General features: G+C 37.9%; 2 protein-coding genes across 13 annotated transcripts in view; one reads left to right on the top strand and one right to left on the bottom strand.

The window, feature by feature from the left end:
- Positions 1 to 27618, bottom strand: part of URI1 (URI1 prefoldin like chaperone) — a 93034-nt gene that overhangs the window by 45302 nt on the left and 20114 nt on the right. For 7 of the 12 annotated variants that reach the window (XM_016935597.4, XM_016935593.4, XM_063800646.1 and 4 more), the window contains exon 2: positions 107 to 141. The exons of 4 other annotated variants lie outside the window; for them this stretch is intronic. In XM_016935597.4, coding sequence (XP_016791086.1) covers positions 107 to 141 — 35 coding nt within the window. Of the gene's footprint in view, positions 1 to 106; positions 161 to 27618 lie in introns of all 12 variants that reach the window. One more of the 12 variants, XM_063800644.1, reaches the window with a different exon arrangement.
- On the top strand, positions 14333 to 16818 carry LOC456388 (large ribosomal subunit protein uL6-like). The gene has a single exon (XM_054673559.2). The coding sequence runs from the start codon at positions 14337 to 14339 to the stop codon at positions 14955 to 14957; it is 621 nt and encodes a 206-aa protein (XP_054529534.1). The 5' UTR covers positions 14333 to 14336; the 3' UTR covers positions 14958 to 16818.

Genomic DNA, 27618 nt, shown 5'->3' with positions numbered 1-27618 from the left:
ACTAGTCATACATACACACACACGCAAACAGTAAACACATTATTTGAACACAAGTAGGTTACCCCATCAGTATTTCAGAAGTGTAATAAAACCATCTTTCACTCACCAATGCTGGATTCTCTCTTGGCAGTTAGTGACCACCTGTCATGAAAACAGATAACTACTCATGAAAAAACAGAGCTATGCACAGAGCTACAAAAATCAGTGTATCTGAAAACTAGAACATTGGCTTTACAGATTTAATAGCATCTCAGTATACATTTTTATTTGTCAAATGAACAGAGATGTGAATGTTAGTTTTTAAGCAGCACACTTTATCATAACCCTCTAATGCAGGCTGATAACTGCAGAACAAATTACAGCTTTCTGATTCATACTTTGGTACAAAACCCGCTTCATAACTATTAGGTGACATATGATATAAGATAACTAGTATTTTGTACAATCTACAGACCTGTTTTCAATATTACATATTTTGTAGAATACATAAATGTTATAAATAACAAGAAACCAATGTAACATCCACGTTTCGTCAGTTAAAAAAAAATGACGGTAGTGACAATATTTTATTTTGTCAGTATATCTCCAAACATTTTCACCTGTAATTTTTATTCTGACGCATTAAAAAATGAATTCAGTGATATTTTTCTACTACATTTTCAAGAAGAAATACTTGGGATAAGGAGATGCTCTGAACAGCTCATTTGTTCCCCAGTGAATTATGATAAAGACTGTAAGCACTTCACAGCCAGTTTAAACTATGTTTATAATACTAAAACAATGAATTTAAGTACAAAAGTTATTTGTTTTCCTTGGAGATATGTCAGTAGATTCTCAAAATGCTCAGAAAATAAGAAGACTAGACAATAAAGAAAAATGCAATTTAAAAAAATAACACTATTTTTGAATGACAATTTAAGAATTAACACTGTTTTCAAGGATTGCTAATTATCTACTTTTAAATTACCTATTAATAAAAATTTTAAACAGCAGTCTAGAATACCATATACCATTTTAGAGACAGAGAAACTAGGGGATGAAAGCCAAAATGCTTAAGACTAGGCCATGAGAAAAAGACAGCAGCATTATCTGGTTTGCAAAACGCTGCTCTAGTTCACTGCTCTAAATACCAATATTGTCTCTTGTATATGCTCAATGTTTCACCATCCCGTCCCAGCAAAAAAAAAAAAAAAAAAAAAAAAAAATTACACAAGATTTTTTTTTAGACCTGTCACTAAATTCCTCTATTATAACATTTAATTCCTGAAATAAATGTCCTCTTTTGGGACATTTTAAATACTAAGACAGAAATTCTGTACCAAAATACATGCTATAATCAGAAACCCAACCATACTACACATTAACTCAGCATAAAAAGTCCATTTTAGAATGAAGATCTCTCAGTAAGTATCAATCACATAGCAACACTTAATAACAGTGGCAATATATAATAGAGTACTGACTTTACATCTGGAAGAGCCAAGCTAAAACTACATCAATCCATTTCACTGTTTCTGATTTGGCAGTAATTACAAAATAGACAAATAGAATTAAATGTAAATTGAAAAAGGAAAAAAATGCTCATGAAATCCTTTTCATAAAGTTCCTATTTAACAACCCCATTAAAAGATGAGACCCAAGAACAGTCAGGATGTTTTCCAATCCCAATGCATGTGTTTCCAAGCATGAAGAGAGCCAAAAGCACAGAAAGCAAAGCCCTGCAAACCATAAGAGCAGAATGTTCATTAACCTCTACATGATAATCCTTTCGTAGCTGCATATTAACTAGTTACACATTCATAATCATTTACATTATTTAAAGGACTTTCGAGGAAATCTTCTAAGCTATATCCATTCGTGACGGTGTTAAAGGTTATAGAAGATAGTCTACCTAATGTTTCCAGGAAGCCTTTTTAATTAGTAAATATGCAAATTTGGCACATATGCTTTTTATGTTTAAGAAACAAGTCACTGGTAGAACAGCATGTGTTCTTGCCATCACTCCCCATAGTCTACCCTCCACTTTGTTCTGGCCATTCTTGCCCTGTTCCTTTTACTTCCCTTAAACAGTCTCCCTAGGAAGATAGACCAACAACAAAATCCATTTCACAATGTACAAGAGAAATTTTCACTACCAAAATGCTGCCTTATATTTTAAAGTCTTTATTAGTTACATATAGTGTGTAGAATACCAGAGACTTCAAATAAGCACTATCCAAATGTAAACTAAAGAAGTGACATTTGGGAAATCAGAAATAAGGGGAAAGATGAAAGAGGTAGATATAAAAATATATAGACTAGCCTTCTGATGGCATGTCTAGGTTATCTTTGTTTATATGATTTATGGTCCACCTACTTGCAGAAAAGATTTAAGCCCAAGCAGTTCTATTATATTTAGAGGGTTTTTTTTTTTTTTTAGTTGTCTTCTATTTCACAGCAAGTTATTCAAAAGAAAAAATTAGTAAATTTTGGTCAGACGCGGTGGCTCACGCCTGTAATCCCAGCACTTTGGGAGGCTGAGGTGGGCGGATCACGAGGTCAGGAGATCGAGACCATCCTGGCTAACACAGTGAAACCCCATCTCTACTAAAAATACAAAAAAATGGCCGGGCATGGTGGCAGGCGCCTGTAGTCCTGGCTACTCGGGAGGCTGAGGTAGGAGAATGGCATGAACCTGGGAGGCAGAGCTTGCAGTGAGCCGAGATCGCGCCACTGCACTCCAGCCTGGGCAACAGAAGGAGACTCCATCTCAAAAATAAAAAAAAATGGAAAACATTAGTAAATTTCTACAACTTAGAAATTTTAGAAGGTGTTATAAAAACAAATATTTTTCCCTTAAGTTAAATTATTCTAAATAATCTTATTTCTCCTGAAAGGGGACTCAGATTAATTACTTTAAGTATTAAATTTTAAAAGTAACCATAAGGCAGCGAGCCTTGTTCTACAAGCAACACTTGAAAAACACAGCAAAAGAAACAAAAACATTTCATTACTTTGTTGTCCTCCACAAAAGTAAGACCACAATGGAAGAACAAAACTAGTTTTTATTTTTTAAACCTGCCAAAACATGCAAATAGTGCCCCTAAAGAAAAAAAACTTATTGTATTATTTTCATTTTTCTTAAAAATAGTTACTAGGCTTCAACTTTAAAATAACTGAACTAGTAAATTCTTTAATATAATGACCTCGTTTACGCTCAAGAATTTATAATAAAGTATGTACCTACATAGAAGTACAGCAGTAAGTCCACAGTAAAGAAAAAGAACTATGAGCTGATTTGCCACTATTTAGGAGTCTTTACCAACAACCCAGTGGCTACAAAGTCATATGGTATCCATTCTTTGCAACACAAAACTGTCTTTAACCTATGAGCAATAACAACAGGAGTATATGCCAACACTGCATGTGACAAAACGAACTGCAAAGAGTTCAATGGAGGTGGTTTAAATCTTTATTTGGAGAGGAAACCTGTATTCAGAGATGAAGTAACTTACTTAATATTACACAACTGTCCAGGAACTGATAAGAGATGAGACCAGTTTTAAAACCAAGTCTTTCTAACAGGGATTCTATCTAATCCTAAAGTGCACAGTCCCTATACTGGCCTGCTTCCAACCATCATGCGGCTTACTGGATAACAGCAGAAAAACACCAGTTACAGCTGCAGTCTTAAAACACTGACTGCTATTGCTGTTTCTCCTCCACTAGTTAGTTCCTCAGTCCCACACTCACGAATAAGACCTTGCCAATCATGTCAGTAAAAGCAAATTCTGTAAGCTTAAGTTCACCAATTCACTAACATTATAATCCTTATTTCTTCCAATGCCTCCTACAGCTCCTGACCCTTTCAGATGAAACAAGTATAAACACATTTCCCAAGCATCATTTACTAGTATATCTGTGTATGTTTAGGTGAAGGTAGAAGGGTAACATGCTAGCCCTACAATTACTATCACACCTCATCATATTTTTAAGACACTTATAAATTAATAGGGTTAGACACCTAGAAGGACAATGATGGACAGCCCATCCAAAAATATTTTTCTGTTCGTTAGTGTCCACCTAACATACACATACATTTTGTTACCAAGGGTTAAAATAACATTTGGTAACTTTTAAGCTCCACACATTATATGGAAGACAGGAATAATAATTTCTTAGCTGTTGTTCCTCAGAAGCTGCTTTTTAAAAATTATTTTATAAAGGAGAGCAGTAACATGCAGTAAGATCTCCAGTACTTAAAATTTTTATTTGTGCTATTTATATTGGTGACAGACCACAAGAGGGCATAAACCTATGAGTTTCTAAGGCAAGTTAAATACAATGCCACACTAAAACTAGACTGGAACAGAAAGCCTAAAAGGTCAAGAGTACTTCTTCATCTTTGATACTTTTCTCAAAAATGCTTCACTTCTAAAACTTGTCTCACCATACTGCAATTTTAAATTCTTCCTGTATGGGTTAATGCATAATATAACAGTTTGGGAACTGTGCTAATCAGAGCTGTCTAAATTTATATAGTTTGCTTCTCCTGCTAGACTGTGGCTTCAAGACAGATCTTACTATTTTGGTTTTAAAGCTGCTGAGTCAAAAAGAAAATAGTATCAGTGGGAGCTGAAGCCAATGGATACTGGACATACATGTTATGTGACAGTTACTTAAAAGCTGAAAATAATTTCTTAAAAGATAGATTTGTCAAGTAGATGTATAAATATCATTACCAAAGTATACAAATAGTGTACTTTCAACAAAATTTACAAAAATTACAAATCTTTTAAGTAAACCCCCTTGCAAAGAAGGGAGGAATTGACTACAGGTTCCTAACAGAAAAAAATGCAATAAGCACTGGGATAAACTGTAATAAATTGAGTGTTGCTGTATAAAAACCACCATAGCCTGAGCAGAGTGGCTCACGCCTGTAATCTTAGCACTTTGAGGCGCAGGCCAGTAGATCACATGATGCCAGGAGTTCAGACCAGCCTAGCCAACATGGTGAAACCCCGTCTCTACCAAAAATACAAAAATTAGCCAGGTGTGGTGGTGCATGCCTGTAATTCCAGCTACTCAGGTAGCTTGAATTGCTTGAACCAAGGAGGTGGAGGTTGCAGTGAGCCGAGATCACACCACTGCACTCCAGCCTGGGAGACAGACGGAGACCCTGTCCCCAAAAATAAATAAATAAATAAATAAACCACCATAAAAGTAAAGAAAACCATTTCAATTTTAAACAAATTATGTTCCAAATATGCTGCAAAGCAAAACTGCTAATGAAAGCTAAGTCCAATTTTATGGAGCCACTTCTGAAAACACTTACATGTTCTTATTTAAAATGTTAGCTAAGATGGAATCAAAAGTCTCCTTAATCTTTACCTTTATGTTTTAGCCAGATTCCTCCTACACAGGCTTCTAAGCATTTTTTCCTGTATGCCAATCTAGTCTCGTTTTACACAAATATCGGACTATGTCTAACGTGCTCTGGCACTATACATCTCCCTCCCTTGTTGGCTTTACCTACAAACTGGGCTCTTTTTTTCTTTCAGTAATCATTACTCACTATCTTAAGTATTCTATTACGGTTTTCTCCTATTGGAAATATTTTAAGAGTGGTGACACATACATTCAGTAATACTTCTAAGAATGAAGACGTTTACATGTTTGGAGGGTTTTGGGGGTGACTTGAACTAGAGATCCAGGAACTCTAACTGTTCTGGCTGAAAGCTCCATGAGGTAGGGCCGTGTAGTAAACATAACGTTTGCAATGAAACATATGAATATTCAAAATGTAATAAATGCCTCACCCATATAAGTTCCAGTTTTGTCAAAAATGAATATGCCATAAACTTAAGAATAACTGTGTTTTCAGTGCTTTTCAGGCTTCCGAACTGCAGATAAGAAATTGTGACCTACATTTCTGAATCTGAAATACTGCCTGAATTCCACCTTGCATGCCCACTGTTTTATCAGATATTATCAATCATTTCTTCTCCATTCACATGCCTTCCTCATAGAAACACTGCCCTTCTCCCATAAAGAATGGGTAAAGAATCCCATTTCTCCATCTGTAGCCACAATAAAGGGAGAGGATAGATACCTGCTGCTAACTGGACCAACCTCATTTACTTTGGACATCAGAGCCTGAGGTGATTACAGATTCTGGTCCTAAAAGAAAGACCACTATAGGATCTGCACAAGCTAACCAGCCATCTAAAGCAGCTGGTACAGGAAACAACATAAATGTACAAGAAAACAAAACACAGAGACCCAAAAAACTCCTACCCTTGACTCCCTCCTGACTTCTTACAGTAAATTATTTCATAATTTCCTAAGCATCTGTATGATTTGCAACTAAGAAAACTTTAGAGTAGCAAACTTGCCACACAGGTTAGGAGGAGAATGTGCCTGTGAAAGGCTCAAAGGAAACAAACAGTCCACTGAAGAGTAAATACAAATAGAAGGAAAAAAAAAAAAAAAAACAGGAAAATATACTCCCAGGTAACAAAAAAGTCAAATTAAAGCAATCTTATTTAGCATTAATTAAAGAAGTACATTTTTATTTTAAACACCACTGGCTGGGCGTGGTGGCTCACACCTGTAATCCCAGCACTTTGGGAGGCCGAGACAGGTGGATCACCTAAGATCAGGAGTTTGAGATCAGCCTGGCCAAGATGGTGAAGCCCTATCTCTACGAAAAATACAAAAAATTGGCCAGGCATTGTGGCAGGCGCCTGTAATCCCAGCTACTCAGGAGGCTGAGGCAGGAAAATCAAACCTGGAAAGCAGAGGTTGCAGTGAGCCAAGGTCACGCCATTGCACTCCAGCCTGGGCAACGAGAGCAAAACTCCGTCTCAAAAAAAAAAAACAAAAAACAAAAAACAAAAACAAAAGAAACCACCACTGTCAGTGAGACTGTAATAAAAATCTCAAATCACACTAAATCACTGCAAGTAGCTATGTAAATTCAAAACTCAGTCTAGACTTCTGTAATACCTCCAAGTAGGACAAAAAAAGCTTGTAACTCTCAGAAAGTAGAAGAGACAGACAGATAAATACAAAAATTATCTCTTTAAAGGCACCCAAGAGCTGCCAAAGCAGTGAGGACAAGAGGGACCAAGGATTCAGAGAGGGGAGAACTGTGGAGAAGTGAGCTGATCATCTGAAGCCACTTTTTTCTCAGACAACAGGAGGCACAGGCAAGAGGCTGAGAATTATGTTGGGCCCTGAGGAGACAGCCATGGCTAGCAGAAAGAAACAAGCAGAACTTGCGCAGTCTGACAAGGCTATATGGTAGTAAAATGAGAGCGCAAGAGAGGTCTTAAGCATACAACTGCTTTCCCTCCCATGGTATCTGTCAAATTCTGAGCTGCGAAGGCCAAAAAGATAAACTAAAACTCTGAAAAGCAGAGCTCAGGATCAAACAAAAATTAGTTCAGAAGCCTCCAAGGAAATATGGTGTAGTGAGCAAAATCAAGCTTCCAGATGAAAGCCTGAAGAAACCAGAAGCAGCAGATGGCTTACTAAAACAACAACCTGGCCTTCACTCCACCCAGTACCTGCCTGGAGTAAGGTGACCAGCTCCCACTGCATCTGCTTCAGTAGAAGAAAGGACGAGCCTTTTCCAGAGGAAGTTATCACCTTCACGAATATCTACAATCTTTAAAGACACAATCCCAGGATTTAGTCAAAAATAACTAGGATGCCAAGAAACAGGATCTTATGACCAAAAGTCAAAAGAAAAAATATATAAAACAGAACCAAACACACATGCAATCTAGATACTGGTGTTAACAAACATAATGATTAATATGTTCAAGGAAATAGAGGAAAAGATAAAAGGAATATATTTTAAAAATAGCAATTTTCACTAGAGAACTGAAATCTACAGGAAGAAACAAATGAAAATTGTACAACTGAAGAACCAAAAATTAAAATAAATGGCATTAAAAGAAGATTAAACAGCAGAAATCAGGATTTTTGAACTTGACAGGTCAAAAGAAAACACCAAATTAAAGCCCAGAGATTCAAAAATAAAACATGGAAAATACAGAAAAGACCAATAAGAGACATGTGAAACACAGTGTAAGTGCAAGATCCAGAAAGGGAAGAGAGAATGCAGCAGAAGCAATATTGAAAAGATCTTGAATTCTGGATTTTCTAAAACTGATATCAAAGTATCAGCCAATAGACTGAAGAAACTCCAAGAATCCCAAGTAAGAGAAGCACAAAGAAAATTTCAAGGCACAACATAGTTACAGTGATGAAAACCAAAGAAAAAGGGAAAACTTTATGTGCAGCTGGGGGTAGGCGGAGGAGGCACAGGGGAGATTCACAGCCTTCAAAGGAGTGACAAGACTTAGAGCTAGAGCTAACTTCAACATCAATGACAGAAAGTGAAAGATAACAGAGTATCTTGAAATGCTGGAAAAAATAACTGAAAATCTATAGTGACATACACAGCAAACAGATCCTCCAACATGAAGGAAAAAATAACATTTTCAACAGAAACAGAATTCTGCACCAGCAGACTTTCATTAAAAGAAATACGGTTTATTAAACTAGACATGTTGTTAATAAAATGTCTTATCAAAAAAATTATTAAACTAGATATTGTTATTAAATAAGTGTGATCGGTTAAAAAAAAGACAGCAACAACAACAACAAAAAGGACTCTTCAGAGTAATATAAATGCAGAAAGAATTAAAGAGTAAAGGTACAGGATAAAAAAAAAAAAAAGATGGGTAAAGATAAATCAATATTGACCACACAGAACAATTAAATACAGTGTTGTGGTGTTTAAAATACGTAGAATTAAAATGCATGGGAGCAATCATGCAAGAGGTGGGCTGGATAAATGAATGAATGCTATGATCTCTAGAGACACCAGAGACTTACTTAGTGAAAAGGAATTGTAAAAAAAAAAAAAAAAAAGATACTATAAATACATATTATATTTAGTACTAAACCATAAGTACAGTATAAAAGTAGTAAAAAATAATGTATCACAAACAAGTTAATAGGAGGAAATAACAATACAAAATGTTTGATCCAAAGGAAGGAAAAAAAAAAGCAGAGAAAAAAGAACATAAAAGTACGTCAATTAGAACTATAATGGGGTACCATTTGACACTCCAGTAATGAGGATGGTCCTTACAGAAAACAAAAACAGCCAATGCAAATGCCAAAAGTTGCCCAGTATGTGGACTGGAACCCTTGTGAATTTGTCCGGGAATGTAAAATGGTACAGTCACCGGAGAAAGCAGTGTGGCAGTTCCTTAAAAATTAAACACAGAATTACCATATGATCCAGAAATTCCACCTCTGAGCATACCCAGAAGAATCGAAAGCAGCCGAGCGCAGTGGCACACGCCTGTAATCCCAGCACTTTGGGAGGCCGAGGTGCGTGGATCACCCGAGGTCAGGAGTTCGAGACCAGCCTGACCAACATGGTGAAACCCCATCTCTACTAAACACAAAAAATTAGCCAGGGGTGGTGGTGCATGCCTGTAATCTCAGCTACTTGAGAGGCTGAGGCAGGAGAATCACTTGAACCCAGGAGATAGAGGTTGCAGTGAGCCGAGATTGTGCCATTGCACTCCAGCCTGGGCAACAAGAGTGAAACTCCATCTCAAAACAAACAAAAAAAAAAAAACAAAAAAAAAAGAATCAAAAGCAGATACTTAAACCAAACACCCATGTTCACAGCAGCATTACTCAAAATCACCATAAGGTAGAGGCAACCCAAGTATCCATGGATGCTAAAATAAACGAAAATGTATAATACACTGCATAATACATTCTATAATACAATGGAATATTATTCAGCCTTAAAAAGGAAGAAATTCTGGTATGTGCCACAACGTGGACGAACCTTGAGACATTATGGTAAGTGAAATAACCCAATCACAAAAGGACAAATACTGTATGATTCCACTTAAAGGTACTTAAGAGTAATCAAATTCATAGAGACAAAAAGTATAATAGAATGCTGGTAGCCTGATCAGGAAGGGGAAGAATAGAGAGTTATTGTTTAATGAACAGAGTTTCAGTTTTGCAAGATTTAAAAAAAAAAAAAAAAAGGCCTGGAGATGGATGGTAATTACGGTTGATCAACAACGTGAATATACCCAATGCCACTGAACTGTATACTTAAAAATGATTAAAATGGGCTGGTCATGGTAGCTCATGCCTATTTCCCAGCACTTTGAGAGGCCAAGGCAGGACGACCGCTTGAGGCCAGGAGTTCGAGACCACCCTGGGCAACATAGTGAGTCCCTGTCTCTACAAAAAAAAAACATTTTTTTTTTAATTAGCTAGGCCCAATGGCATGTACCTGTAGTCCCAGCTACTCAGGAGACTCAGGCAGGATCACTTGAGCTCAGGAGTTCAAGGTTGCAGTGAGCTATGACCATACCACTGCACTCCAGCCTGGGTGACAAAGCAAGACACAGACTCTTAAAATAAAATTATTAAAATGGTAAATTTTGTTATATTTACTACAATTTTTTGAATAAAAAATAAATACAATGTACGTCTAATAGAAAGGTGATAAAATTAAATATATCAGGAATCCTACTACATATAATGGCTTAAAATACTCTAAATAAAAGGAAAAGATATCTAGACTGAATATTAAAACCACAACAATATGCTGTTTATAAGACACACTTCGAACCCAAAAGACTGAAGTTAAAAAGATTTTTTTTTTAAAGATAGACAAAACAAACAAATTTAGCTGGTGTGACCATACTAATACTAATATCCAACAAAGGAGACTTGAAGGCAAGTAGCATTACTAGAGATAAAAATATCTCAGAATGGTGAAAAGGTCAACTGACCAGGAAGTTATTACAATTTTAAATTTGCATTGAATGAATAACATAGCTGTAAAATATATAAAGCAAAGGTTAAAAAAAGAGAGAAAAATAAATCTATAATCCTAGTGACTATTTTAATACATATCTCAATAAATGATAGAATTAGCAGACAAAAAAATTAACAAGGACATAAAATACTGGAACAACATATTCAAGCAGCCTGAACTGACACATACTGAACCCAAAAACTGCAGGATTAACATTTTTTTCCAAGTAAATTATGAAAAATTTACCAAGAAAAAAAAAAACATTAGGTCAAAAGGCAAGACTTAAATTTCAATTACGCAGAATGTGTACTCTGACCACACTAGAGAAACAGAAAAATAAGTAGAAAATAATGTTTGAAAAGGAATGTATTTCCAATTTATGGGTCAATGAGCAAATCACAATAGAAATTAGAAACTATTTTTAAATGACTGATAAGGAAAATGACATACAAAATGTGTGCAGTACCTAAGGCAATGATTAAGAGAAAAATTTAAAGCTCAAAATGCATATCTTATAATAAGGAAAGGTTAATATTAGTAAGCTCAACCATCATCTCTAAGGGCTAGAAAAATTACAGGCAAAGGAAAATCTTAAACAGGAAAAAAAAGAGAAGAAATCAATAAAGTAGAAAGCAGACTTAGAAAAGAGGAAAAAAATCCAAGGCAAAAATATAAAATATAAAATTGATAAACCCTTAAGAAGAGAAATCAAGGGAGGAAAAAACCCACAAATTAAAAATTACAGTAATTAAAAAGAGGACATCACCACCAAATCTACTGATAATAAAAAGATAAAAGGATATTATGGTAACTCGGAGGGACAACAAGCTTGAAAACTTAGAAAGGACAATTCCTTGAAAATCACATTTTCTAAAATGATATAACTAGAAACAGAAAATCTGGATAGTCTTTGAACTTTCAAAGAAATTGAGGTCGTATCTTAAAATCTCCATACAAAATGTCCAAGAAAAATATTGGGCCCAGACGGCTTTGTTGATGAACTCTTCCAAACATTTAAGTTAGAAACAGTACGAGCCAGGCACAGTGGCTGACTAGCCTGTAGTCCATCATTTTGGGAAGCCAAGGCAGATGGATAGCTTGATCCCAGAAGTTCAAGACCAGCCTGGGCAACATAGTGAGACTCTGTCTCTACAAAAAATACAGAAAAATTAGCCAGGCATGGTGGCGCATTCCTATAGCCCCAGCTACTCGGGGAGACTGAGGCGAGAGGATCATCTGAGCCTGGGAGTTCCAGGCTGCAATCAGCCAGGATTGGCCACTGCACTCCAGCCTGGATGAGAGCGAGATTCTGTTTCAAAAAAACAAAAACAAAACACACACACAAAAACCAATAACAACAGTGTACAAACTCTTTTATAGGATATACAAAAATGGGAGTTGTTTCATGAGACCAGCCTAATTCTGAAGCCAAATCCTTACATCGACATTACAAGAAAAGAAAATCATAGGTTTAAGGTAGTGTTAATGTTTTTTGTTTTTTTTTTTTTTTTGAGACGGAGTCTCACTTGCCCAGGCTGGAGTGCAGTGGCGTGATCTCAACTCACTGCAACCTCCACCTCCCGGGTTCAAGCAACTCTCATGCCTCAACCTTCCGAGTAGCTGGGATTACAGGCCCCCGCCACCACACCCAGCTTATTTTTGTATTTTTTGTAGAGATGGGGTTTCACCATGTTGGCCAGGCTGATCTCAAACCCCTGACCTCACGTGATCCGCCCACCTCAGCTTCCCAAAGTGCTGGGATTACAGGTGTGAGCCGCAGGACCCTGGTAGAGTTAATCAAAAAAAAAGAAAAAAGAAAAGAAAAGAAAGAATTACAGAATTTTGCCTCATGTAACAGAACAAAATACCTTAATAAAATATTATCAAATTTAATCTAGCAATATACAACAAGGTAAACACATCCTCTACAAATGGGTTTGCTGCAGGAATGCAATGGCATTTGAATATTTTTAAAGAATCAAAGTAATTTACCATATTGTTATCTCAAGAAACATAGAAAATACATTTGATAAAATTCAGCATCCATTAATGATAAAATTAGCAACAGGAGAAAATGTCCTTATTTTCATAACGAGTAGCTACAAAAAGCCAACTACGAACATCTGTATGGTGAAATACTTAAAACTGCCCTCCTGGTATGTAAAGCCCAATGTCCTAACTTTTATTTTACATTATATTAAAGGTTCTAGCCCATACAATAGGGCAAAAAACAAAACAAAACAACCATAAAAAAAAACTTAAGAACTGGAATGAATAAAACTGTCAGTATTTACAAACAACATGCCTGTATGTAACTACACAGATACTATCAGAATGTACAGGCAAGTAATTAGAATTCAAATAAATTTAGGCCAGGCATGGTGGCTCACACTTGTTGTAGTCCCAGCACTTTGGGAAGCAGAGGCGGGTGGATCACTTGAGGCCTGGAGTTGGAGACTAGTCTGGCCAACACAGCAAACTCATCTCTATTTTTTAACAACAACAACAAAAAATTTTAGAACAAAGTCAATATGTAAAAATCAAGTATGTTACCAGCAAAAAAAAAAAAAAAAAATGAATAGCAAGTAAATTACAAAAGGCAATAAAAAATAGTATCTAGAAATAAATCTAACACATGAAGATTTATATACTTTTAAAAGCTAATACTAAAAAGTTATAGAAGTAAATAAATTGATATACCATGTTCATAGATTTTAAAACTTAATATTGTAAACATCTTAATTCTCCTCAAACCGATCTTTAGATCCAGTGCACTCCAAGCAAAACCCCAGTAATGTTATTTTTTGAGTATTGGAAAGGTGATCCTAAAATATATACAAAAAAGCAAAGGGTCAGAATAGTAAAGACAATCTTGAAGAACAAAGTGCTAGAGGAATTTTACTACTAGATATCAAGACCTATTATAAAGCTAAAATAGTAAGAGTGTGATACTGGTGCAATTACAGGCAAATAATCCAATGGAACAGAATAGAGAAACAGAGCTACACACACATAATCACATAATTTATGAAACAGACAACATACTCCATAAGGATTACTCTGGCTGCTAAAAGAAAGCTTAACCCCCTCCAGAATCCCTAGAATTTTTTGTTACAATATCTGGCATCCAGTTCAAAATTACAAGGTACAAGGCAATCTATAAAAACAGAAGCGGCTATAAAGAAACCAAGGGGAAGGAATAAAAGCAGACCTTCATTTGATTGACATATTGCATTTATAAAATATAATAGACTTTATGATTAACACATTCATGAAAACAGAAGAAAAGTTGCAGATGTCAACAGAAACTTGGAATCCATTTTCAAATTTCAAAACATAAATTGTATTTCTTTTACGGTTTTCCTGCTGATAAATCCAAAAGAATTATAAGCAGGAAAATGACAAAATGACATCATCCAATTTGCATTCTTAAAAAGACTACTCTGGGCCACTTTTTTTTGCTGCGTTTACTGTGAGAATGAAGACCATTCTCAGCAATCAGACTGTCGACATTCCAGAAAATGTCAACGTTACTCTGAAGGGACGCACAGTTATCATAAAGGGCCCCAGAGGAACCCTGCGGAAGGACTTCAATCACATCAACATAGAACTCAGACTCCTTGGAAAGAAAAAAAAGAGGCTCCGGGTTGACAAATGGTGGGGTAACAGAAAGGAACTGGCTACCGTTCGGACTATTTGTAGTCATGTACAGAACATGATCAAGGGTGTTACACTGGGCTTCCGTTACAAGATGAGGTCTGTGTATGCTCACTTCCCCATCAACGTCGTTATCCAGGAGAATGGGTCTCTTGTTGAAATCCGAAATTTCTTGGGTGAAAAATACATCCGCAGGGTTCAGATGAGACCAGGTGTTGCCTGTTCAGTACCTCAAGCCCAGAAAGACGAATTAATCCTTGAAGGAAATGACATTGAGCTTGTTTCAAATTCAGCAGCTTTGATTCAGCAAGCCACAACAGTTAAAAACAAGGATATCAGGAAATTTTTGGATGGTATCTATGTCTCTGAAAAAGGAACTGTTCAGCAGGTTGATGAATCAGATCTAAGAGTTATCCAGCTACAGAAAGAAGATGCCAGATGACTCCTAAGACATACTTGTGATATTTAAATGATGCAATAAAAGACCTATTGATTTGGACCTTCTTAAAAAAAAAAAAAAAAAAGACTACTCTGGGCCAGGCGCCGTGGCTCATGCCTGTAAAATTTTGGGAGGCCGAGACAGGTGGATCACCTGAGGTCAGGAGTTTGAGACCAGACTGACCAACATGGCGAAACCTCATCTCTACTAAAAATACAAAAATTAGCTGGGTGTGGTGGCGGGCACCTGTAATCCCAGCAACATGGGAGGCTGAGGCAGGAGAATCGCTTGAACCCAGGATGTGGAGGTTGCAATGAGCCAAGACCACTCCATTGCACTCCAGCCTGGGCAACAAGAGCGAAACTCCATCTCAAAAAATAAAAAAAAAAAAAAGACTACTCTGGGAAATAGATAGAAGAGGAACAAAGTGGAACTACCAAGGCCAGCCAGGAATTACTGCCTCTTTTGTAAGAAATGATAACTGGGCCAGGCACGGTGGCTCACGCCTGTAATCCCAGCACTTTGGGGGGCCAAGGAGGGCACATCACCTGAGGTCAGGAGTTTGAGACCTGCCTGGTCAACATGGTGAAATCCTGTCTCAACTAAAAATATAAAAATCAGCTGGGCACGGTGGTGGGTGCCTGTTAATCCCAGCTACTTGGGAGGCTGAGGCAGGAGAATCACTTGAACCCAGGAAGAAAGAAAAAAAAAAGAAAAGAAAAAAATGGTAACTGGGAAAATGGCAATGAAGATCACAGGAAACAGCCAATTCAAGGAATTCCTAGTTTTCAGATATAATATTCTTCTATTTCTCTTATGTATTTTTATTTCACATTATAAATTAAATTAAACATAATAGTTCATTGAGAGGGTGGCTATAAATATGGATAAAGCTAAACAAATTTACCCTTTGACTCAGTAATCCAACTCTAGGACTTTACCCAAAGTTACTTCACAAATGAGAAACAACATATGCATAAAGTGATTTACTGAGGCATTATCTGTACTATCAAGAGACTAAAAAACACCAAATGCCCATCAATAAGATATCAGCTGAATATCTGATGACACAGACATAAAGCACTATGCAACCACAAAATATGATAAGGAGGCCGGGCACGGTGGCTCACGCCTGTAATCTCAGCACTTTGGGAGGCCGAGGCAGGCGGATCACGAGGTCAGGAGATCGAGATCATCCTGGCTAACACAGTGAAACCCCGTCTCTACTAAAAAATTAAAAAAAAAAAAAAAAAAAAATTAGCTTGGCTGAGGCAGGAGAATAGCATGAACCCGGGAGGCGGAGCCGAGAATGCACCGCTGCACTCCAGCCTGAGCAACAGAGCGAGACTCCATCTCCAAAAAAATAAAAAAAAAAAGATGAGGAATATCTCTATGAACCAGAGTAATTCCCAGGTTTATCATTTAATGAGATGAACAAAAGGCAAAATATGCTGCCTTTTGTATAAGAAAGCAGTATGGAGGGGAGATAAAGTGAACACATGTATTTTTGAAGAAGAAACAGAGGAAGGACAGGTCAAAAGTGAATGTAAATGGTTATCTAGGCCGGCTGTGGTGGTTCACACCTGTAATCCTAGCACTTTGGGAGGCTGAGGCGGGCAGATCACCGGAGGTCAGGAGTTTGAAACCACCCTGGCGAACATGGTCAAACTCCATTTCTACTAAAAATATTTTTTAAATTAGCCGGGCATGGTGGTGGGCGCCTGTAATTCCAGTTACTTGGGAGGCTGAGGCAGGAGAATTGCTTGAACCTGGGATGTGGAGGTTGCAGTGAGCCGAGATTGCGCCACTGCACTCCAGCCTGGGCAACAAGAGTGAAACTCTCTCTCAAAAAAAAAAAAAAAAAAAAAAAGTTTATCTGTAGGGGTAAGTAAGAGCAGGAATGGGAATGAATCAGAATTACCTCAGTAGGGATAACTTTTGATTTAGTTGTGATTTTGAACCATGCAAATGTTTTCATGTATTCATAAAATGCATTAAGTGAAAAAGATAAAAAACAAATACTAAGATTCAATATAAATAAAAATCCAAGGTATAACTGCACAGAAAAAAAGTAATTCAAGTGACTTTTGGGATCAGTACCCTAACTGTACACCCCAAAAGCATTAATTACACAAAAGCCAATGAAACTGCAAAGACATTTTGAACTTTACTTCAGGTTTGCCATTGGCAGTGGTATTAATGCAGTAATTCTGAAGCTATTTTGTATATATTGTAGGATAGAACAAATGAATAAATGCAGATGTTGAGAACCAAGGTTTTCACTATGAAAGAAGGGGAGTTTCAAATATAGACTGGGGAAAATTTAAGAAGAACCTTGTGGTAATGGATTTGAATTCAAAGTATCAGGGTATACAGTCAGGGTCCATTGAACCCAGTTTTATTTTTTTAGTTTCTTTCTTGAGTAGTTCTAACTATTGCAAGGATTAATATTTCATGCCTTTTATCTTCTCTTAGAGGCCTTCCAAGGAATCAAAAGAAAATTTTCCTATTAAGAAAAAAAAAAACTCATTTTATTCTGCAATTACCATATGTGTACAGTGGCTTTGTAAGTCTAAGATACACTACAGGATCCTAGTGATTATGTTTTTCCTGCATCTTGCCATTTCATCATCACCTTAGTAATTATTTTATGATCAACTATTCCTAACTACGCTCTAAAAAAAAAAACTAATAAGAAAATGAGAAAATGGAATAATTATGGAATCACTCAGAAGGATGATGCAATCAACAGCAAAATATCATCCTTCCGTTTTCTACTGCATTGCCTAGGATATTGCATCATCTTTCAAGACAGTATAAATGATAACAGACACCATCTTTGTACTCTGCTTTTCACTTTCAATAAACACAGTTGAGAATTCAGATTGTTTTCACTTTCTGCCTATAATGGAAAGAGGAAAAAAGTGATGGAAAGATACTTCACAATTATTAAATGAATCAGATTATGAATATAAAGAGCTAGTAGCACTCTTGACCAATGAAGTCCAATAATTTTTTTTTTTTGATGAAGGGAATCTTCATCAGCACAGACCAATACAACAGTCAATAGCCAAATGTGACTAATGAGCACTTGAGATGTGGCCATTGTAACCAAAAAACTGAATTTTTATTTTACTTAATTTTAATTAATTTGAATTTTAAATTTAAGTATAATAGCCACATGTGGTTAATGGCTACCACATTGGTTAGCGCAGAAAGACACTCGTGATGATGGTGAAATGAGAGCATAAATTAAATCTCAGATTATGAGCCTTCAGATGAAAATATCCTAGATGAATTTTCGCAAAATCAACAATCAATGAATATACAGAAATTAACTCAAAACGGATCAATGACCTAAATATAAGCGCTAAAATCATGAAATCCCTAGAAGGAAACATAGGTATAAATCTTCAAGACCTTGGATCTGGCAATGGATTCTTAGATATGACACCAAAAAACACAAGCAACAAAATGTATAGTCATAAATGACTTGGGGTTTGGGGGAGGGAAGAATGACAGCGTTATTGCTTAATGGGTAGAGAGTTTCTGTTTGGGGTGATGAAAAAGTTTTAGAAAGAATAGTGATGGTTACCTAACAGTGAATGTAATCAATGTCACTGAAAAGTATACACACAAGAAATGTTAAATGGCAGATTTTATTAAATATATTTAGTTTACCATAATAAAACAAGATTGCTAGAATAAAAGATCTCTAAACTCTATTTCCTCTTCTACTCCTGTAAGTTTTTTAAATTCTTGAGGTCAGAGGCTAGGAGAAAAAAACCCTGAAGACACCAGAAATAGGTTCTTAAAGCAGGCATTCTGTAATGGTTTATCTCTGTATTGTTTTAAGTCCTAGAAGAAACCATGCCAATGGAGGAAGAAAACTACATGCATCTGAACTTAGTGAATGTTAAAAAAGAGTTGACTGATTAGAATAAGGAAAAATTAAGAATCCGTGAGTGAACACTATACTTGTAAGAACAAAAAGGAAATAGGATATTCCCATCCAGTCAGTCATTCAACAGGAAAGACTTCATGATGCAATAATTTGCAACAAGAACCTGGATAATCTCATTGTTCTAAGAGGACATGTGGCAGTATTCTTAAATCTCTTATAATCTTTGTGCATCAAGATTTGCTTAATATAAAGAGAACTGCTGTGTTTAAATTCTGATTAAACTTTCCAATAAAATTGTTTTTCACTAACCCTTATTCTTAGACCTGTAAATTATTTGCAAAAATTACTTAAAAATATAAACAGTAAACAGGATCCACTGGACCTAGATGGTAAATGGTGATGACTGCTTTTTCTGGTATATTGAAGGTTAATATATTTCCTTAGTACTGTCTGCTTGATGCAATTAACACCCCAGCAGCAATCAGCACTACTTGTGTCCATATCTTGGTTTCTAAGCATTTCTTATTTTATAAGGCTCTTGGAAGAAACAGTCAATTTCAGGACTAAGGCAAACTACAGGGCAAGCCTGGAACATCCTGTGCCAGAAAGCAAGGTAACGATCATATAATGAAAAAAGAATGCACAAGCCAGGCACAGTGGCTCACGCCTGTAATCCCAGCACTTTGGGAGGCCGAGGCAGGTGGATCACCTGAGATCAGGAGATCGAGACCAGCCTGGCCAACATGGTGAAACCTCGTCTCTACTAAAAATACAAAAAAGTAGCTGGGTGTGGTGGCAGAGGCCTGTAATCCCAGCTACTTGGTGTGGAGGCTGAGGCAGGAGAGTCACTCGAACCCAGGAGGCGGAGGTTGCAGTGAGCCAAGATCGTGCCACCGCACTCCAGCCTAGGCAACAAGAAACTCTGTCTCAAAAAAAAAAAAAAAAAAGAATGCATGCTTGAGTCAGCTTGAAGGGGCTCCCACTGGCCAAATTTAGAACAATTTGAACATCAAAAGGAATGAAGAAATCACATCACTCTCAACTTGAAACAACAAAAAAATGAGTTTATTGTGAAACTAAAGGGGGGGGGGCCGCTAGAGTTCTTGTTGATCGAAAAACATAAACTAATAAATACATTGTTAGAAAATCACTAATTAGCAAACACCAATATAACTGATTTAGGCAAGGATCATCCATGGCAAAAGGCTTTTGAGGAATAGGATATTTACACTGTCTTGAAGTACTATACCATTTAAAGGTAACTGTATGATGGAGAGACTTGACATCTTAAACAAGTGGTTAGCAACACTAATAATGGGACAAAAATGACATTATGTGTCTCCTGATGTGATGCAATGGAAAGTCATCATCATCTATGTAATCACGCGTGTAAGTGTGTGTATGTTTTTAGAGACAGGACCTTACCACTTTGTTGCCCAGGCTGGACTCCACCTCCTGCCTCAGCCTTCGGAGCTTTTGGAGTAATTGGGACTACAGGCTTGTGCCACCAACCAGCTATCTACGTAGTATTCTTGCCAAAAATGTTTGTTTCTTCATGATTATGTTCATTAGACATCTCCAAATTGTGGGACATTCTACAAGAAAACTGATCTAACGCTTCAAAAATGCCAATTTCATAAAGACAGAAGGTGGCGGGGAATAATTTTAGATGAAAGAAGATTAAGGAGCTAAGAGAGTCAAATGCCATAGTAATCTTTGACTGGCTCTTGCATTGAAAGAGAGTTATAAAGGACATTTTTAGAAAAACTGAGAAAATGTGAATATGGTACATGTCAATGTTAATTTCTTGAGTGTAAAAAAAGATATGGTTATGTAGAAGAATGACCTTGATGTAAAATGATAAGTGCTTCAGTATTACTGATGTGATGATGTCTGCAATTCACTTCTGAATGGTTCTGCAGGGGGAAAAGGGGGAAAAAAGGAATATATATAAGGAGAAAAGCAAATGGGACAAAATGCTAACTGATTACTCTAAACAGTGGTCATCATATTGTTCTTTCACCTTTCCTGTACTTTTATAATTTTTCAAATAAACAGTTGTAGTTTAAGGGGGGAAAACTGCATATGACAGACTAAAAAGATTGAGACTTACCACTCTGGAGATAAGGGCAAGTGATACAAGCTAAAAGGTTCTTAAACTAAAAATGAAAACAACAGGTAAAACAAAATAAAGCAGTTATGGCCAAATCACAGATTCCACGCACCTTCTTCCCCCTTTCCCCCCAGTGTTTTGGGACCATTACCATCTTTTCTTCCAATCTAGAGAAGCCTAAAACAATGAAAATGGGTTTTTTCCTCCTTGAAATACTGTTTTATGTTTATTGACAACTTCCGAAGAACTAAAACCAAAGTTGTCTCTTCTTATGGCACATTACTGGCACAATACTAAGTGCCAACAACAAGTTTATCTAAAATAAAACTTACAAGTAATGAGTTCTGAAAACTCACCTACCTACAAAACGGAATGTGCCTTCGGCTATACAAGCAAACATATTCTTACAACTGTGCCTTTCTTAAAAAATAAGTAACCTCTCCCCCCCCCCCTCCCGTCTCCCCACAGTCTCCCTCTCCCTCTCTCTCCATGGTCTCCCTCTGATGCCAAGCCGAAGCTGGACTGTACTGCCGCCATCTCGGCTCACTGCAACCTCCCTGCCTGATTCTCCTGCCTCAGCCTGCAGAGTGCCTGGGATTGCAGGCGCGCGCCGCCACGCCTGAGTGGTTTTCGTATTTTTTTGGTGGAGACAGGGTTTCGCTGTGTTGGCCCGGCTGGTCTCCAGCTCCTAACCGCGAGTGATCTGCCAGCCTCGGCCCCCCGACGTGCCGGGATTGCAGACGGAGTCTCGTTCACTCAGTGCTCAATGTTGCCCAGGCTGGAGTGCAGTGGCGTGATCTCGGCTGGCTACAACCTCCACCTCCCAGCCGCCTGCCTTGACCTCCCAAAGTGCCGAGATTGCAGCCTCTGCCCAGCCACCACCCCATCTGGGAAGTGAGGAGCGTCTCTGCCTGGCCGCCCATCGTCTGGGATGCGAGGAGCCCCTCTGCCCGGCCGCCCAGTCTGGGAAGTGGGGAGCGCCTCTTCCCAGCCGCCATCCCGTCTAGGAAGTGAGGAGCGTCTCTGCCCAGCTGCCCATCGTCTGAGATGTGGGGAGCGCCTCCGCCCCGCCGCCCCGTCTGCGATGTGGGGAGCGCCTCTGCCCGGCCATGACCCCGTCTGGGAGATGAGGAGCGTCTCTGCCCGGCCGCCCCGTCTGAAAAGTGAGGAGCCCCTCCGCCCGGCAGCCGCCCCGTCTGGGAAGTCAGGAGCCCCTCCGCCCCACAGCCACCCCGTCTGGGAGGTGAGGAGCCCCTCCGCCCGGCAGCTGCCCCGTCTGGGAAGTGAGGAGTGTCTCCGCCCGGCAGCAGCCCCGTCCGGGAAGGAGGCAGGGGGCAGCCCCCGCCCAGCCAGCCGCCCCGTCCGGGAGGTGGGGGGCGCCTCCACCCGGCCGCGGCCCCGTCCGGGAGGTGGGGGGTGCCTCTGCCCGGCCGCCCCTTCTGGGAAGTGAGGACTCCCTCTGCCTGGCCACCACCCCGTGTGGGAGGTGTACCCAACAGCTCATTGAGAACAGGCCATGATGACGATGGCGGTTTTGTCGAATAGAAACGGGGGAAATGTGGGGAAAAGATAAAGGAATCGGATTGTTGCTGTCTGTGTGGAAAGAAGTAGACATAGGAGACTACATTTTGTTCTGTACTAAGAAAAATTCTTCTGCCTTGGGATGCTGTTAATCTATAACCTTACCCCCAGCCCCGTGCTCTCTGAAACATGTGCTGTGTCCACTCAGGGTTAAATGGATTAAGGGTGGTGCAAGATGTGCTTTGTTAAACAGATGCTTGAAGGCAAAAAAAAAAAAAAGTAACTTCAACATTACTTATTGAAGTTACAGAACTTACAGAACAAATATACTCTTTTCAATAAATTACCTATAATTAATCAATTTAGAAAAAGCATTTCTAAAATTCAACAACCACTCATAAAAACTCATAGCAAACTTGGAATATAATGAAATTTCCTTAATCTGATAAAAGCAAATACAAAAATTACTCACAGTAAATATCACACTTAATGGTAAATGTTTAAAAGTTGACCCCTGATGCCCACTACCAGCACTTGAACTGGCCAGTATCAAAAGCAAGAAAAAGAAAGAAACAGCATACGGACTGGAAAGGAGAAAATAAAGGCAATCTTGAGGAACCACAACTAAAACTACACCACCATGTACCAGGTACCAAGATAACACAAAGTCATAATGATTTAGACAGTGTAGGTTTGCTGCAAGAACAGACAAGCCAACAGAACAGTCAAGAAACTGATCTACTTACACAGTCACCTGATTTATGACAAAGATGACAATGCGGTGGAGACATGACACTCTTTCCAATAAATGCTGATGGGGCAACTAGGTATCCATACAGTAAAAATGAAACCTGACCTCAATCCCCCCCATATACAAAGCCAATTCCAGGTAGAATGTAGATTCTCAATGTGAAAAGCAAAGCAGTAAAGCTTCTATTAGACAATATAAGAGGATATCTTCAGAAAAGTAGTAAGAAAGACCTCTTAAAAATAAGACAAAAAACACTAACCATGAAGGAAACAATTGTTAAAATTAAAAATGTCTGTTGATCAAAGGACAGACACCACTGTAAGTGCTCCAAGTCAAGCCACAGACCAGGGAAGAAACTTACAATATATAATTGGAAAGGCAGTCATTACTATGAATCAATTAGAATATAATTAACATCCCAACAGAAAGTAGTTAACAGATGAGCAGGTATTTCACAAAAACAAAACACAAAAATCCAAGTAGCCAATAAACATCTGAAAAGGTCATCAACCTCATTACTCATCACTAGATTGGCTAGCAAATATGAAAAGACACATGATGGTAAAGACTGAAGCAGGGAGAACTTCTGTCCACTGCTAGCAAGCGGTAAACTGGTATAACCACCTTAGAAAAAGCATTCTAAGTGGAACTGAAGACACAAACGCGCCATGAGAAAGTTCCAGGCAAAAACTAGAAACAAACTGTTCATTTGAAAAATAAACAGTATTAATGAAAATTCTAAGATCGGATCTGTAAACGTCTATCACAATGCGTGGCACACAGAGTTGCTCCCTATAATGTAATTCCATCCGTCCATTTCTTCACATATGCATGACAAATGGATATAATTTAAGATCAGCCTCAAAACACATTCCAATGGTTTCCCATCTCACAAATATGAAAACCAAAACTCTTACAATGATCTGGTACTGCTCTCATACTGGCTAGAAAGCTCTTCTCTAAAATATCCTCCATATATCCACACAGCTCACTCCCCACTTATTTCAAGTTTCTGCTCAAATGGAACCTAACAGAGAAGCCCTCTCTGATGGCTTACAGAAGACACCATCCCTCCACTCACATCCCTCATTCTCTACACGCCTCTTACCTTCCTGTTTTTCTACTTAGCCTTACCTACCAAACACCCAAGGTAAGGCTATGTAACTGCATGCCTTCACCCCTAGAGTGTAACCATGAAAGAAAGAACTTGCTGTATTTTGTTCATTACTGCACACTCAGCAGAACATGCCTGGCATGTAGTAGATACTCATTAAATATTTGTTACATAAATTCTATGGCATGGATTCTAGGCTTGGAAAGAATAGCTGTTATATGGCCTACGTGGCTGACAGTTCTTTAAACTATGTGCGGTTTAGTTTATCACAAGAAATATGAAAACCCTCCATTAAGTTAAATTAGCTGTTCTGCTTTATAAAAAATTTAAAATATTTATTCTTAATGCATTTAATTCCCCAAGGATCTATATCAGGAAGTATAAGCTATTCCAAAATTCCAAGTGAGAACTACATGAGGCACTCAATTATAAATATATTATCCTAATGAATTTTCTAATCTTACTATTATCCTGCAAATAAGCCTATAAAGACGATACTGGATCCACCACTTTTTAAAATATTACAATAAAATCTCAGTAGTTCTGCTAATAAAAACTAATAGTATCTAGAGATAAAATACAGATATCTCAGAAACATCACCTTAGCCAAGAAACAAAAATTTCAACATAATGCAATTCTTAGAATCAGATTTAACAAGATCTTAGTACAAGGAAACCTCCCTGAACAGCCCAAGACACTCCACAACAGTCCTAGACCACACATTTTATGGTATAGGTCACAGTCTAGACAGGTTAAGCTTCCATTTTTCCAACAAATATCTTACTGCTGTTAGTAAAAACAGATTTAGTTAAAGACAAAAAAAGGATGATCTGAATTTCTCTCCTCTCCCTGTATCTTATAACAAATGAAGATTAAATAAAACCTTTGGGGGGGAAGGAAATCAACTGGAAGATGGTTGTTTGAATAAATTATATATATCAGCTCTGAAGTAACCAAGAAATAAACCTGCCTAACCGGCATTCAAACCAGCCAAGAGCCATTTTTCAGGCTCAGAAAGTGTTTTGCAATTAAAATAACATTCCAATTTTCGTTAAAATTAAAATAAGTTTTATCAATAGCTTTTTTTGGAAAAAAAAATCCCATCCAATTTTACAAACTTTTAGGTAAAATAATAAAATTGTGTACTTTTAAAACAATGGTGTTTTCCTATGTAAAATGTGTAAATATTTATATAAACATAACTGGAACCACCCTATACATACTGTCCTAGTTTTCAATGCCTACATAATAGCTCCTGATTTATTTAACCAATCCCCCAATGTCAGACTTTTAGTTTTTCTCATTATAAACAAAGCTGCAGGGAATGTTTCTTACATGTTTTATTGCTAGATCAAAATAGAAACAAACCGAAGTTTTAACTAAAATAAATTGTTTTGGAAATGTTTCACCATTGACTGTAAGTGAAAGCAATGTTAAAATATTTGATCCTAACCGCTGACTACAGATGTCGTCACTTAGAGGCTGTGGCTTGTTCATGCCCCTTGTCTGTCCTCTTCCTCAGGTTGCCAATTTTTTGTCCTTTTTATTCCATGTTCCAGAGAACATACAAGAAAAAAACAGAGAGAGAGCGTAAAACTTGTTATACTCCTTAGCTGAATTTGGAAAAAAAGAAAGAGCAAAACTAATGAGCAACATTTAAGCCACATTACCTACCAGCCCCTCTCAATCAAGGCTCCCAGAGAAGATTATGCCCTAAGCCTAAGGCACCCACTGTGTGTAAGGAACTCATTTCTCTCTCTGCATCTAGAGCCAACTAGGTAGGTACCCTCCCAGGGAAAACTGAGAACAGTCATTCAAATCATTTTCTGCAGAGTTTAACTCTGTCTCACAAACCCCATGTAGGGAAAGGCCAAGAGCTTAAAAGCATGTTTGATTCAACTTTCATAAAGGAATACTAAGTGCCACATATGAAGCTACTATGACATTTTCCCCTTCTACACTCAGGATGTCACTACGCTTCTACTTTACTAGAACTCACTGTACTCCCACAACTGGGCCAGCTTTAAAGCCTAAATAAATTGCTTCACAAAAAATTTTCACTGCCGATTTACTGGGTAGTTTTCCTGTACTACACTATAATTACAGTGCAGCTATCTAATCAGTTTATTTTGTGGCCTTGTGGGTCTCCTGTCCACTGAAGCAAATGCTTCTATTAAATAAAGATAGATTAAATACTGACGCGCTTTTTCCTGAACTGGGGATAATTTTACACACCCACGACAGATATACGTGGTTATTTTGTGTGCCGAATTAACATTAACACAACACAGAAAAATAATTTGCTGGCACAGTCAATGTCTACAGAAAACAGTCATTCAGTTTGCCACAAGACTGTAACTGAAAAAGCAGTTACTCTCTCTTCCAATGTAACTCAACACGATACCAGAAAGCTGTTCAGAGCACCCCAAAAAGTATCCTTTGCATTTCAGTCACACTAACATCAGAATAAAACTAAGGATATCTTTTTAATATGCCAAATGGCAGAAAATATATCAAGTCAGCATTATGCACGTATTATACACTGAAGGAGGTGAAATTAACCCACTGCAGCAGAGGAAAGGCAATAGAAACACCATCCTCTGAGGGTCTGTGTCACATTCTCTGAAAGAATAAAAAACGCCAAGTTTTGGCAAAAGGAGTAAGATTTCATGAGGGGCTGTTTTTTCTTTCTTCTTTTTCTATCTTTCTCTTTAAAAAAAATACATTAATGTCTTATAATTTAAAGACGCCAAACTAGTTAAGTTTTATATATATACATATATATATGAATGACAGGGTCTCACTCTGTCGCCCAGGGTGAAGTGCAGTTGCATGACCATGGCCCACTGCAGCCTCAAACGCCTGAGCTCAAGTGATCCTCTCACCTCAGCCTCCCAAGTACGTGGGACTACAAGTGTGCACCACCATGGCCCGGCTAATTTTTTGTATTTTTTTGTATAGACGGAGGTCTCCCTGTGTTGCCCAGGCTGGTCTCGAACTCCCTGGCTTCAAGCAATTCCACGACCTTGACATCCCAAGCAGCTGGGATTACAGGTTTGAGTCACCACCCTAGCCACTGGATTTTTAAACCTTCATCTTGAAAACATGGCTTCCAAACCTAACAGTTGCGTTATTAGAGAAAAATGGCTGAGAAATGCAAATCCAACCCACAAAATAATTTAAACCAACCAGAACAAAGGAAGATTCCCGCAGTTCATCCCAACAGGTGGTTTCCAAGCAAACGAGGGATTTTTAAGTTC

The sequence above is a fragment of the Pan troglodytes genome, chromosome 20 (assembly GCF_028858775.2).
Source record: "Pan troglodytes isolate AG18354 chromosome 20, NHGRI_mPanTro3-v2.0_pri, whole genome shotgun sequence".
In the NCBI taxonomy this organism is placed as follows: Eukaryota; Metazoa; Chordata; class Mammalia; order Primates; family Hominidae; genus Pan; species Pan troglodytes.
Note: the sequence above shows the minus strand (reverse complement) of the source record. Positions and strands in the feature narration are given on the sequence as shown.

Bases quoted from the DNA above. Each gene is read 5' to 3' on its own strand.
- LOC456388 (XM_054673559.2), top strand. From the start codon at position 14,337: ATGAAGACCATTCTCAGCAATCAGACTGTCGACATTCCAGAAAATGTC.